Source organism: Sinocyclocheilus grahami, unplaced genomic scaffold (genome assembly GCF_001515645.1).
Source record: "Sinocyclocheilus grahami isolate Dianchi unplaced genomic scaffold, SAMN03320097.WGS_v1.1 scaffold316.1, whole genome shotgun sequence".
Lineage (NCBI taxonomy): Eukaryota > Metazoa > Chordata > Actinopteri > Cypriniformes > Cyprinidae > Sinocyclocheilus > Sinocyclocheilus grahami.
The window spans coordinates 923,526-936,950 of NW_015505495.1; the positions used below are offsets into that span (position 1 = coordinate 923,526).

The window sequence follows — 13,425 nt, forward strand, 5'->3', positions numbered from 1 at the left end:
GAAAAGCACAGTCTCAGGTGGAAAAGCACAGTGACTCAGATGGAAAAGAACAGTGTCTCAGGTGGAAAAGCACAGTCACAGGTGGAAAAGCACAGTGTCTCAGGTGGAAAAGCACAGTCACAGGTGGAAAAGCACAGTGTCTCAGGTGGAAAAGCACAGTCACAGGTGGAAAAGCACAGTCTCAGGTGGAAAAGCATAGTCACAGGTGGAAAAGCACAGTTACAGGTGGAAAAGCAGTGTCTCATGTGGAAAAGCACAGTCTCAGGTGGAAAAGCACAGTCACAGGTGGAAAAGCACAGTGTCTCAGGTGGAAAAGCACAGTCACATGTGGAAAAGCACAGTTACAGGTGGAAAAGCAGTCTCACAGTGTCTCAGGTGTCTCAGGTGGAAAAGCACAGTCTCAGGTGGAAAAGCACAGTTACAGGTGGAAAAGCAGTCTCAGGTGGAAAAGCACAGTTACAGGTGGAAAAGCAGTCTCAGGTGGAAAAGCACAGTTACAGGTGGAAAAGCAGTCTCAGGTGGAAAAGCACAGTTACAGGTGGAAAAGCAGTCTCAGGTGGAAAAGCACAGTTACAGGTGGAAAAGCAGTCTCAGGTGGAAAAGCACAGTTACAGGTGGAAAAGCAGTCTCAGGTGGAAAAGCACAGTTACAGGTGGAAAAGCAGTCTCAGGTGGAAAAGCACAGTTACAGGTGGAAAAGCAGTCTCAGGTGGAAAAGCACAGTTACAGGTGGAAAAGCAGTCTCAGGTGGAAAAGCACAGTTACAGGTGGAAAAGCAGTCTCAGGTGGAAAAGCACAGTTACAGGTGGAAAAGCAGTCTCAGGTGGAAAAGCACAGTTACAGGTGGAAAAGCAGTCTCAGGTGGAAAAGCACAGTTACAGGTGGAAAAGCAGTCTCAGGTGGAAAAGCACAGTTACAGGTGGAAAAGCAGTCTCAGGTGGAAAAGCACAGTTACAGGTGGAAAAGCAGTCTCAGGTGGAAAAGCACAGTTACAGGTGGAAAAGCAGTCTCAGGTGGAAAAGCACAGTTACAGGTGGAAAAGCAGTCTCAGGTGGAAAAGCACAGTTACAGGTGGAAAAGCAGTCTCAGGTGGAAAAGCACAGTTACAGGTGGAAAAGCAGTCTCAGGTGGAAAAGCACAGTTACAGGTGGAAAAGCAGTCTCAGGTGGAAAAGCACAGTTACAGGTGGAAAAGCAGTCTCAGGTGGAAAAGCACAGTTACAGGTGGAAAAGCAGTCTCAGGTGGAAAAGCACAGTTACAGGTGGAAAAGCAGTCTCAGGTGGAAAAGCACAGTTACAGGTGGAAAAGCAGTCTCAGGTGGAAAAGCACAGTTACAGGTGGAAAAGCAGTCTCAGGTGGAAAAGCACAGTTACAGGTGGAAAAGCAGTCTCAGGTGGAAAAGCACAGTTACAGGTGGAAAAGCAGTCTCAGGTGGAAAAGCACAGTTACAGGTGGAAAAGCAGTCTCAGGTGGAAAAGCACAGTTACAGGTGGAAAAGCAGTCTCAGGTGGAAAAGCACAGTTACAGGTGGAAAAGCAGTCTCAGGTGGAAAAGCACAGTTACAGGTGGAAAAGCAGTCTCAGGTGGAAAAGCACAGTTACAGGTGGAAAAGCAGTCTCAGGTGGAAAAGCACAGTTACAGGTGGAAAAGCAGTCTCAGGTGGAAAAGCACAGTTACAGGTGGAAAAGCAGTCTCAGGTGGAAAAGCACAGTTACAGGTGGAAAAGCAGTCTCAGGTGGAAAAGCACAGTTACAGGTGGAAAAGCAGTCTCAGGTGGAAAAGCACAGTTACAGGTGGAAAAGCAGTCTCAGGTGGAAAAGCACAGTTACAGGTGGAAAAGCAGTCTCAGGTGGAAAAGCACAGTTACAGGTGGAAAAGCAGTCTCAGGTGGAAAAGCACAGTTACAGGTGGAAAAGCAGTCTCAGGTGGAAAAGCACAGTTACAGGTGGAAAAGCAGTCTCAGGTGGAAAAGCACAGTTACAGGTGGAAAAGCAGTCTCAGGTGGAAAAGCACAGTTACAGGTGGAAAAGCAGTCTCAGGTGGAAAAGCACAGTTACAGGTGGAAAAGCAGTCTCAGGTGGAAAAGCACAGTTACAGGTGGAAAAGCAGTCTCAGGTGGAAAAGCACAGTTACAGGTGGAAAAGCAGTCTCAGGTGGAAAAGCACAGTTACAGGTGGAAAAGCAGTCTCAGGTGGAAAAGCACAGTTACAGGTGGAAAAGCAGTCTCAGGTGGAAAAGCACAGTTACAGGTGGAAAAGCAGTCTCAGGTGGAAAAGCACAGTTACAGGTGGAAAAGCAGTCTCAGGTGGAAAAGCACAGTTACAGGTGGAAAAGCAGTCTCAGGTGGAAAAGCACAGTTACAGGTGGAAAAGCAGTCTCAGGTGGAAAAGCACAGTTACAGGTGGAAAAGCAGTCTCAGGTGGAAAAGCACAGTTACAGGTGGAAAAGCAGTCTCAGGTGGAAAAGCACAGTTACAGGTGGAAAAGCAGTCTCAGGTGGAAAAGCACAGTTACAGGTGGAAAAGCAGTCTCAGGTGGAAAAGCACAGTTACAGGTGGAAAAGCAGTCTCAGGTGGAAAAGCACAGTTACAGGTGGAAAAGCAGTCTCAGGTGGAAAAGCACAGTTACAGGTGGAAAAGCAGTCTCAGGTGGAAAAGCACAGTCTCAGGGGGAAAAGCAGTGTCTCAGGGGGAAAAGCACAGTCACAGGTGGAAAAGCACAGTGTCTCAGGTGGAAAAGGTGTGTTTTTGTAAGGCAGGTGGTATGACATCATTGCTTTATTCCTAATGGGTGCAAACATGCGCACAAAGCATCACGTCTCAGAAGCTAAATCAAGTACTAGATTGTTTCCCCTCAGAAAGATGAGATGCCTGATAACTCTGGCATGGGCTTAATATCAACTCAAACTGTAAATCAGCCAAAGAAGAGCTTTGTATCAGAATGCAGATAACGCTGCAACACCAGCCGTGTATTTACTACAGTGACACGCGTCACTCGTCTCCAACACATGGGAAGCGACCCGTGAGACCCGCCCCTTTATCCCTTCCAGCCAATCCGCTTCGCCGACACATGCTCGCTCTCGACCAATCAGTGTCGCCGGCTCACTCGCATCCTCCCCAACAGACCCAAAGAAGCTTAAACAGAGTTAAGATGGCGGCATGTGGATGAGAAGGTTGTACATTTCAGCTCTTCGGCGAAGAAAACACACGTTCTCAAACCTAACCCGAGAAGACAAGAGAAAAGCCCCCCGCGAAATCATTTCCCCGGCACCGAGCCCATGACGTCCATTCACTTCGTGGTTCACCCGTTACCCGGGACCGAAGACCAGCTTAATGACAGGTATTTATTTATAGGAAAGAAGCGGTGTGCGATCAGTATTGTGGTGAAAGTGCATTCAGAGATTGTCAATGCAATATCTGGAGTATTTTACGGCTGCTGCAAACGCTCAAGGTTGGACATTTGGGTCTAAAAATAACGAGGCCCGGCTGACTGGAGACACAATGCGGGTTGGGGGATGGGGAGGTGAAAAGAGAGGGAACTGCGATAAATGTATGCCTTTACACATCAAATATAGACTTTTATATTAACCCTACGATGTACCTATTACACTGAACTCGTGTTTTGTATGATACGCCGAATGAATGCGAGGAGAATTGCTGAATACAAATCCTCTCAGGTTAGCCGGTTAGCCTTTAGCTCTGCGCGAGCTCATCCGTTTAAACTATTTATCCTCATAAAGTTGGTGGAAATTACATTACAGCTAGTGTGTTTGGACGTCTGGGTTGTTCCAAATCGAGGGTTGAGCAGCTAGTTTGAACAGTTGTCTTATAAGCGATCTTTTGAACTGAAAGAAGATTTGCGATGTGTTGAGTTTAACGTTATTCTTTCGTGGATCTCGAGCAGTTGGGTGCTTGTTCATTTCTTCTTCTTCTTTCACGACGTAAAAATCCAATTCCGAAAGCTGTGGTTATTACCATTGTCTCAGTGGCGTTACATTTCTTGAAATGTTGAGAAACTATGTTTAGTCTGCTTGGCTAGTCAGAATGAGTGCAGATAGTTGGTGATTGTTGTGTCTGATGACAGCTGCGTGAGGAATCCAGGGCCAGTCGCTGAAAGCATCCTTGCACAAAATGGGTGTCTCTTTGCTGGCTTCTCATGTTGTTTATTATGAGGTTTTAAAGCTGTGTGTTGGGTTTTACCCACCATCAAAGAAAGGGTAACAGATAAATCATCCCATATATATTTAGTTTTCTTTTTCCTTATGACACTAGGGGTGTGCGATATTGACAAAGTGATATCGCGATATTTTATGGGATTTTATCGATAACGATAATTAGACGATATTTTGCTGAGTGTGTTATTGTGCTGGTACCTTAAGGACTGCCGAAGACAGCTGACTCCTAATGTTTTTAATATTCTGTGTGGTGGTCAGTTCATACTGATAGAAATTTTAGCATTTTATGGGCATTTTTACCTTTTATAAAGCCGATTTGGGCTATTACCAAGCAAATGAAATCAACACAGAAGCTGCATCTGAAGTGGCATTTAGATGTATTTACACACATGTATTTTGTTTAATGCAAGACATGAACGCATTTAACCTGCAATTACAAATGCATAAATAATGTTTTGATATATTAAACATAGAACGTTGAATACTGATATTTGAAATAATTGAAAACATGAAAAAAATCAAAAAGAAAGAAAAAGCCGAAATTTGAAATGAAAGGGGTCACATGATGCGATTTCAATTGTTCTTTCTCTTTGGAGTGTTACAAGCTCTTGGTGCATAAAGAAGATCTGTAAAGTTGCAAAGACTCACACTAAATGCGCACGCGCACTAGTCTAGACTTCACGTAATGTATGCGTGCGCTCTGTAGGGATGTTTTGAATGGTTTTTGCAAAATACTCGATAATGTCAAATCGCACATCGTTAAAACAACAATTACGATATTATCGCAGACGATATATATCGCACACCCCTATATGACACTAGAATAAAGAAATGTTGATTATAAACATTATAAATATATATGCACTGTATATGCATTATGAGTACTTAACACTAATAATATGCTGCAACTTTTATTTTTTTCATCTAAAATAGTTACACATTTATTTTCATCTTTGTTTTAGACTTTATCTAATGTTTAATATTAAAATTCAGTGTTTCCATAACGTTTTAGTATATCAAAATTCCTTAAAATGCTTTTGTTATCAGTTTTGTTAATATATAGCCTAATTGCTTTGAGAGCAGTCTCAAACCTTATATATGTATGTGTATGTGTGTGTATGTATATATATATATATATATGTATGTTTATTATAATCATTACAAATATATCAAATATATATGCATTGTGTACTTAATACCAATATTCTGCTGCAAATTCTTTTGTTTGCCATCACATTTATTTAATCTTTGTTTTGGACTGTATCTAATGTTTAATATTAAAATTCAGTGTTTTCGCACCTGATTTTGTAAGACTATGGTGCGTGGACCTGGGGAAATTTTGTGCATTTTTAAATTAAATGCATCTAGTGCATTTTGAGAGATTAAAATTAAGAGCTACAATCCCTTTTCAATTACCAAATGGAAAAAAAGAAAGTAAAAAGTCCTTGCATTGACTCATACCTGGACTTTAAATTGGACTGAAACATATTTTTTGGTCGTTATAGTGTCCTGCATTCACACGGGTGTTTAGGAAAACAAACCGTTTGAAAATAATTGTACTTAATATTATCCCTAAGATAGTAATAAATTACAATCCTTTTTCTTTATCTTTTCCCCCCCTAACCCCTTTTTTTGGGGGGGGGGGGGTGTTTCTAATCTGTTAGAGATGTTGTAAATTTGTAATTGCTGCATGTTGCGTTCCTAAGTGCATGTTAAACTCTAGAGATTGAGTTTGCTGCGTTTACTGTGAACTAGGGCTGCACGATAAATCGCATGCGATATTTAATGCGCATCTTGTCAGAAAGCACGCAGGTGATGGAGATTTACCGCTGATTACAGAACCGGCTTTACTGATAAAATGCACGTTAAATATCGCATGCGATTTATCGTGCAGCCCTACTGTGAACCAAAGACCAGATCATGAGCTGCTCACGTGAACACAGTGCCACGCTTCGCTTTAAAACATGCAGCGCAACAGACGACATAGTTCAAACTGCTTTGCCAAATTGTTTTTTGTTTTTTTTTAGATTATGTATACGTTGGGGGGTGTAATGAGATTTTTTTTTTAGTGCTGTTCTTTAGTGTAAATAGTGCCATTTAGGCAATTGATAGTACAGATAATAAAGAATCTTAAGCCATTTATGTAAATACTTCATGGAAATGTTACATTATAAAATTAAAATGTGTTGTGAAAAGTTTGTCACTTTATGCAACAAAAGGAAATGCTTTCCAACAAAGGAAAAAACATGTCTTGCATCGAGACTAAATGCAATTTTGAGGCATTTTGTTTGGATGCTTAGTGCCCTACACGTTATCACGTTCTTTAATTTCTCACCACTATGGCTAGCTTGTCCTGTTTATTACTATTTGGCATCCCCAGGCCGATTTATATACTTGCACTAGTCATTAACATTTCAGCGTGTGCATGGAGACCTCCATACTTCATTGTCCACTGATATGTCCTGCAATAATGAGCCGTGACTTGAAGGCTTTTCTGCTGCGCTGACAGGAAATGAGGGACCTTTCTGCACACGTGTCCCCTTCATGCTAGATTCAGCATGATCTCAGTCGCTTAGACTGCTGCTGTGCAAGGATATTATCTGTGCACATTGCAGTACGATGTCGCCGATCTTGGGCTTTTTAGTCTGTACGATAACGTGCATGCACTGAAAAACTTGTGTATGCATGTGTATTGTTGCTTTGGCAATATTATATGTAAAAATAATTGCTTTATGCCCAATTTATGGCAATATAATATGCTGTGCCATGTATTGTGGGAGAACATAGTCATGTTGATTTTTTTTTTTAAAAAGTACTTTGGCAAAGGTTTTTGCAGGAGCTGCTTTCAGGACTTTACTCTTGTTTTCATACCGAGTTCATCTACAGAGGTCATTTACAGAGAGGAGCTGCTCAGTGCTTCAGTATTGATTGCATTGAAATGATATGAGAATCTGAAGACCTTACTGATAGGTTTAGATGACTATGTAATAATTTGACTGTAATTTGAAAAGTGACTTATCGTTTGTAAACATCATGGTGTTTGTGTTGTAAATGTGTTCAGAAGCTGTCTCCATTGCTTATCCATTGTTCAGATGATGCTGTAGGCATGTTGCTGTACTAGTGTGCCAAGTATGCCAAGCTAAACATTGGCTCTGTTCCAAAACCTAGGGAGCTGCCTACTAAGTGAGCTTCCTAACTGAAGCCTCATAAGGGAATTATTTGGAATGCACTACATAGGCAGCAACTCTGTCTTCTAAATCATATAAATGCTATACACGCAGTGTATGGTGCTTTGAAATGCTGCCTATGTAGGCAGCGTACTAGGTTTTGGTATGCATCCAGTTTTACAGTTTTACAGCTGGTTTATGACACACTTTTTGTCCAAGAAGACCTTGAAGGACTAAAGTTGGCCAACATCTGAGAGAAACCTTTTTTCTTCAGCCAGTTTGGACCCGTTTGCACACTGCCATAATTTAACGTCTTTCTTCATATGTCGCTGTCTGCTGTGCATATGTATTTACTCATATGAAAGCTACAGCACACAACACGGCCTTCCAAGTGTGTTCTTTGTCCATGGTGCACTCATACCCAAGGTTTCATTGTGGAAATTGTATGCATTTGTTTTTATGTCTGACTGGTTTGCCTAAAATCTCTTTATTTTCATACAGAGTCATTGGTTTTATAGGTTCTTGCGGGTGGAATAACAAAATCATTTGTAATAGATTTCCAGCAGAGCCTTTGTCCATTTTTTTTCTTCACTGTGGCTCATACTACATTCATCTTATTTTATTATTACTTGAGTTTTATGATTGTTGTTTCCTCATAAACTCATGAACTTCTCTTTCAAGGCATGATTATTTATAGGGGATGGATGCATTGTTTGAGATTCTTACTGGAGATAAAATATGCTTTGTTTTTATGCCTGTACCTATTTTAAAGGGATAGTTGACCCAAAAATGAAAATTAGCTCATGATATACTCACCCCCAGGGCATCCTAAGCGTATCTGACATTCCTCTTTCAGACAAACACAATCGCAGTTATATTTAAAATGGTCCCTTTAAGGAATCATAAATCAGTGTTGATCGATAATGGATTTTGCAAATAAACAATTTAATTTGATGATACATTCTAAAATCTTTATATTAAGTGAAAAACATTACAAATGTTGATGACTTAGGAGTCATGTGTTTGTGGACTGATGGATTCAGTTCTGTTTTTGAAATCGCATTATGGGTGTATATTAAACATGACAGGAATCAGTCTCATTCCCTTTTTATATATGTATCATTTACATTGTAAAGGTTAAATTGACCCACAAGGCCACTTGGCTTCCTCCGACCATGAGGCATGATCTGTTCCTCAGTTTTCCTTCCGTCTCCTACAGTTTTCCTCTATTCAAACCGTAATAGTCATTCTCTCTCAATTTTGTCCTGCCAAGGTTTTTGCCAGTTTCGGTTCAGAGGTGTTGGCTGTTGCTCAAGCCAGTATAAATGATGATTCTCTGCTTTCAGCTGTGCCTTTGATAATGTGGCAAGAACATTATTATTTTAGGCATTGTATAATCCTATTTTCTGTGAACATTGAATCGGTTTTGTTAGCCCAATGCATCACATGCCTTTGATGTTTCTTACAGGCTCCGTGAAGTGTCGGAAAAGCTCAACAAATACAACTGTAACAGGTATGTTTTACCAAGCATTTGCATTTTAAGCCCAGTGGTTTTAGAGTTCTTTCCACATCAATGAAGTATTGAGTTTTGTGAAAACACTTGGCTAACATTTCTCTGTCCGCACGGCAGTCATCCACACCTTATTCCATTGGAGCAGGCCAAACTTAAGCAGTGTGTGGTTGGACCAAATCATGCTGGATTTCTCCTTGAGGTAACATTTATTATGCAGCACTGTTACTTTATATCATGCATTGCTTAAGGCTTTTTCTTAGACCTGAAGTGTTTTTTTTTTAAAATGTGGGTCATTGTATTTTAAAGCAATAATTTACTTTAAATATGAATATTATGCCTTTTTTGCTCTTATCCATTACATTTACATTTATGCAATTGGCAGACCTTTTTATCCAAAGTGACTTGCATTGAATTCAGTGTAATTTCCATAAAATCTGAAGTTCACAGTGACCATTTCTCCGGCTTTAGAAGGTCCCTTTTTGAATTTTATTAGGTTTATCAGGTTCACTATGAACTGTTGTATATTAAAGAGCAATGCACATTTTCGATTTCTGCTTTTTTGTTGCAATGAAAAAAAAAAAAAAGCATATGTGTCCCTGGAGCACAAAAGCAGTCTTAAGTCGCTGGGGGATATTTGTAGCAATAGTCAACAATACATTGTATGGGTCAAAATTAAAGATTTTTCTTTTATTCCAAAAATCATTAGGATATTTAGTAAAGATCATGTTCCATGAAGATATTTTGTAAATTTCCTACCGTAAATATATCAAAACTTAATTTTTGATTAGTAATATGCATTGCTAAGAACTTCATTTGAACAACTTTAAAGATGATTTTCTCAATATTTAGATTTTTTTGCACGCTCAGATTCCAGATTTTCAAATAGTTGTATCTCGACCAAATATTGTCCTATCCTAACAAACCATACATCAATGGAAAGCTTATTTATTCAGATGATGTATAAATCTCAATTTTGAAAAATTGACACTTAAGACTAGTTTTGTGGTCCAGGGTCACATATGTTAGTAATGACACAAGAATGAATATATAATGACCTTTTTTTTTTTTGTCTAGTTAACACCGAGCAATGCAGAAATGATACGTTCTTTTGTTTCAGGATGGACGTATCTGCAGGATAAGCTTTGCTGTCCAGCCCGACCGACTGGAGCTCGGCAAGCCCGATGGCAATGATGGGTGAGAAATTAATACCCCTGATATATGCATGGAAAATTCATGTATGAGCTGGCATGCAAAATAACTAGATATGCCCCTTCTGGTTATGATTGCTCTGGGTTTATGTATTAAACTTGTCTTAATTCTGTTTTAAGTGTGCTGACTTTTCACCGGCATAACCCACCTTATACCTGATTAAAGTTGTGTTGTGGGACTTGGTGTGAAGAAATCTTGTGTTAGTGTAGCATAAATACACTCAAATATGAACACTATATATGATGCAGTTATTATACCATAAATGTAGCCTTACAGTTGCATGGAAAAAAAATGCACTTATATTCTTAGTGATGGAAGGGAGGGAATTTAATGAAGTGCTTGAGATGGAAGCAACTCGGAACATTTTATAAAGGTGTGGCCAGCTTTTGTTGTCTGGTTTTATCAGCAGTGCTGTTTTATTACTGAAATGGTGAAAACCAAATACACATGCAAGCATGTTACAACACTAGCTTATAAACACTTTAATATTTGGTGGTACAGAAAATTAATTTAAGACAAAATATTTTACAACCCTTAGAATTCAAAGATTCTGAGTACAGAGAGCATTTATTGAAAATCAACTGCAAAAAGGACCTGTTATGCTCATGATGACTGCTTTGAAGTGGTTTGTTTGTGCATTTTTGCTTGAACTGAGCAAGGGGGCTAGTGCTTCTTTTCGTGTTGTTTTTGGGATCAAAGCCATGTCGCAACAGTGCAGATCTCCTTTTGTGAACCGCAAGCAATCCACCGTGTTTGTTTATGACCAAAATATTTAGCGGGCATGATGGCACATGATTTAGGGGAAATCTTTAGCAGTTCCCTGCCAGCCTTTCCTACAGCTCTTGCCTGAGGAATGAGCTGCAGTCAGTTCTGATTCCCAAGGGTGTTGCCATGTTGGTCGCCCCATGGTACAAGAGGCCGATTGGCTCGTAGGCTTGGGCTCTCCAGGCTCTGTGATGGCAAAACTATAGTTTTGTAACTGATCTCCCATCTTTTGTTTCCAGTTCAAAGTTGAGCAGTGTCTCAGGGGCAGGAAGGAGCTCCAGGCCAGGCAGGACTAGTGATCCGCCCTGGTTCCTGTCTGGTTCTGACACACTGGGCAGACTGGCAGGCAACACCCTTGGGTAAGTTGTGGCAGGGATATCAGAAATGCAGCCATCAGGTAATGTTGGCAGGCACACATGCAGTGCTGCCTTTGGTTATAAGAAACCTTTTTAAAGACGATTTTGCTGTTTTGTTTTTCCCACCTGAAAGTATTCACACTACAAGCCCATTTCCAGAAACGTGTTTATTATATGTAGGAGACGCTCAGTTACTAAGAAATTAAACTCAAATTCCATGTTTTTCTGAAGTGTGCTTGTTAGAGCTGTGCAATATATCTAAAAAAAAAAAAATGGTATTGACTAGATTCAATAATTATTATAGTATAATAATAATAATAGCAAAATATTGTGTATGTAAATAAATGAAATCTGTCTTTATGAAAAATATTTAATCATTTTCATATGAACCAATATAAAAATGCATTGTAATAAACAGCAATGTTTATTTTTGTATTATATAGTTATATTAATTTTATAATAATAGATATATAATCTCTGTGTTTGTAATGAAATGCAAAATGGCTACTTTTTTTTTTTTAGTAGATTAAGTTTAGATTTAAAAAGTTTAATGTAAAATATATTTTCCACAGTTTTTCACTAAATGAATATAAGGAATAATGCATAATTTCCATTTATATAAACCAGTATAAATATACATAGTAGTAAACGGCAATAGTTATATAATTGTTATTATATATAATGACTACGTCCCCTTGGAATTATAAGGTTCTATCTGACATTTTTGTCAAAATGTAGTTATTTACATATACTTATTCTGTGACAACTTGTTTACATTGTGATAGATTGTTTAATGTTGTGTACATTTTGGGACTTTTTATTTAAAAAACAAAAGGTTCTATCTACACAGTCGAATGGAATGCAAAAAATTTGAAGCTCAATATCTCAAAACTACTCGGAATGCAGATAGAACCATATAATTCCAAGGGGACTGTGTGTGTGTGTGTGTGTGTGTGTGGAAAAATATATATATATTTACATATATGAATGAAAAATTTGCATTTGAGTGACCATGCTAATGAATTAAATCATTTTTAAACTGATTCACAGAATTAAACTTAAACACTTTTTAATTTTTTTTTATTATGCACTGAAGTTTAAATTAGAGACTATTAAATATCCATCTAATTCTCTTATATTCACAAGACGAGGAATGTGAGGTGAAGAAGTGGGCTGTTGGAGTTTAATATCAGATGCAGAGAGAATCTTGTTGGCCTTTATACTGATCCTGATTGTCGCTGTGCCTGACAGGAGCCGCTGGAGTTCAGGAGTAAATGGTGGCAGCAGTGGAGGTGGAGGCAGCAGTGGCGGAGGCGCAGGAGGAGGCAGCGGGAGTGGAGGGGGTGCTGGAGGAGGCGCTGGAGGAGGAGGATCTTCAGGCCGGTCCTCCACAGCAGCCCGTGATTCACGCAGACAGACCCGCGTGATCCGCACTGGCAGAGATCGAGGCTCCGGCCTGCTGGGCAGTCAGCCACAGCCCGTAATTCCAGCCTCCGTCATCCCAGAGGAGCTCATCTCTCAGGTAACGCTTGCTTCAGGGGCCTCTTCCACATTCCTGGCTTTTACTGTTTAAGTTGGATGTGCTTGCCATAGCTCTGCTTTAGGGCTGCCAATAATGACTATTTTTATTTATGATTAATCTATCGACTAATTTATCGATTAATCTAAATGATTAATTTCAACAATTTTAAAGAACATATTATTAAATTTGCAACTTTGCCATTCAGTAGTGTACCATTAAAAAAAAGTATAAATGTAAACAAGCCATTGACGAAATGTAAAACTAAAAGAGTAAAAATGTAAAAATCTAATAAAAAGAAAATAATTACAAAAGTCTGAGAAAGTTAGCATGTTCTTAATGTCAATATATCCACATGTTCTGGGCTTCTGTTCATTACAGCTGTGAGTGCAACTACAAAGGGGAAAACATTTTTCAATTAACCCCAACAGTTGGGTTTTCACATAAAATAAATGCAATGTTTAGAGTCCACTAGGATCAAGTATTACAATTGTATTAAGTTATTATTATTAAAAATTGTAAGTATTAAAAGTACTCTTAGAAATGTGTAAACGACAGATTTAAACAGACATCTCCAGCATGATGAAACTTCAGGACTTCAGTAGTGACACTCCAAATTAAATCCAAATTTCTATGAAATCCTTTTTTTAACAGCGCAAGAAGCAAGTGTCCATCTCGTAGTCCAAATCACTGAAATCAAAGTTCAGTATTATAGTGTAAGAAT

At 39.1% G+C, this 13,425-nt stretch overlaps 1 protein-coding gene across 1 annotated transcript in view; it reads left to right on the forward strand.

The window, feature by feature from the left end:
• The first annotated feature begins 3,087 nt into the window (after positions 1-3,087).
• Positions 3,088-13,425, forward strand: part of ubr5 (ubiquitin protein ligase E3 component n-recognin 5) — a 65,626-nt gene continuing 55,288 nt past the window's right edge. The window contains exons 1-6 of the mRNA XM_016294343.1: positions 3,088-3,337; positions 8,808-8,852; positions 8,970-9,051; positions 9,970-10,046; positions 11,066-11,185; positions 12,434-12,704. Coding sequence (XP_016149829.1) covers positions 3,276-3,337; positions 8,808-8,852; positions 8,970-9,051; positions 9,970-10,046; positions 11,066-11,185; positions 12,434-12,704 — 657 coding nt within the window. The 5' untranslated portion in view covers positions 3,088-3,275. The remainder of the gene's footprint in view (positions 3,338-8,807; positions 8,853-8,969; positions 9,052-9,969; positions 10,047-11,065; positions 11,186-12,433; positions 12,705-13,425) is intronic.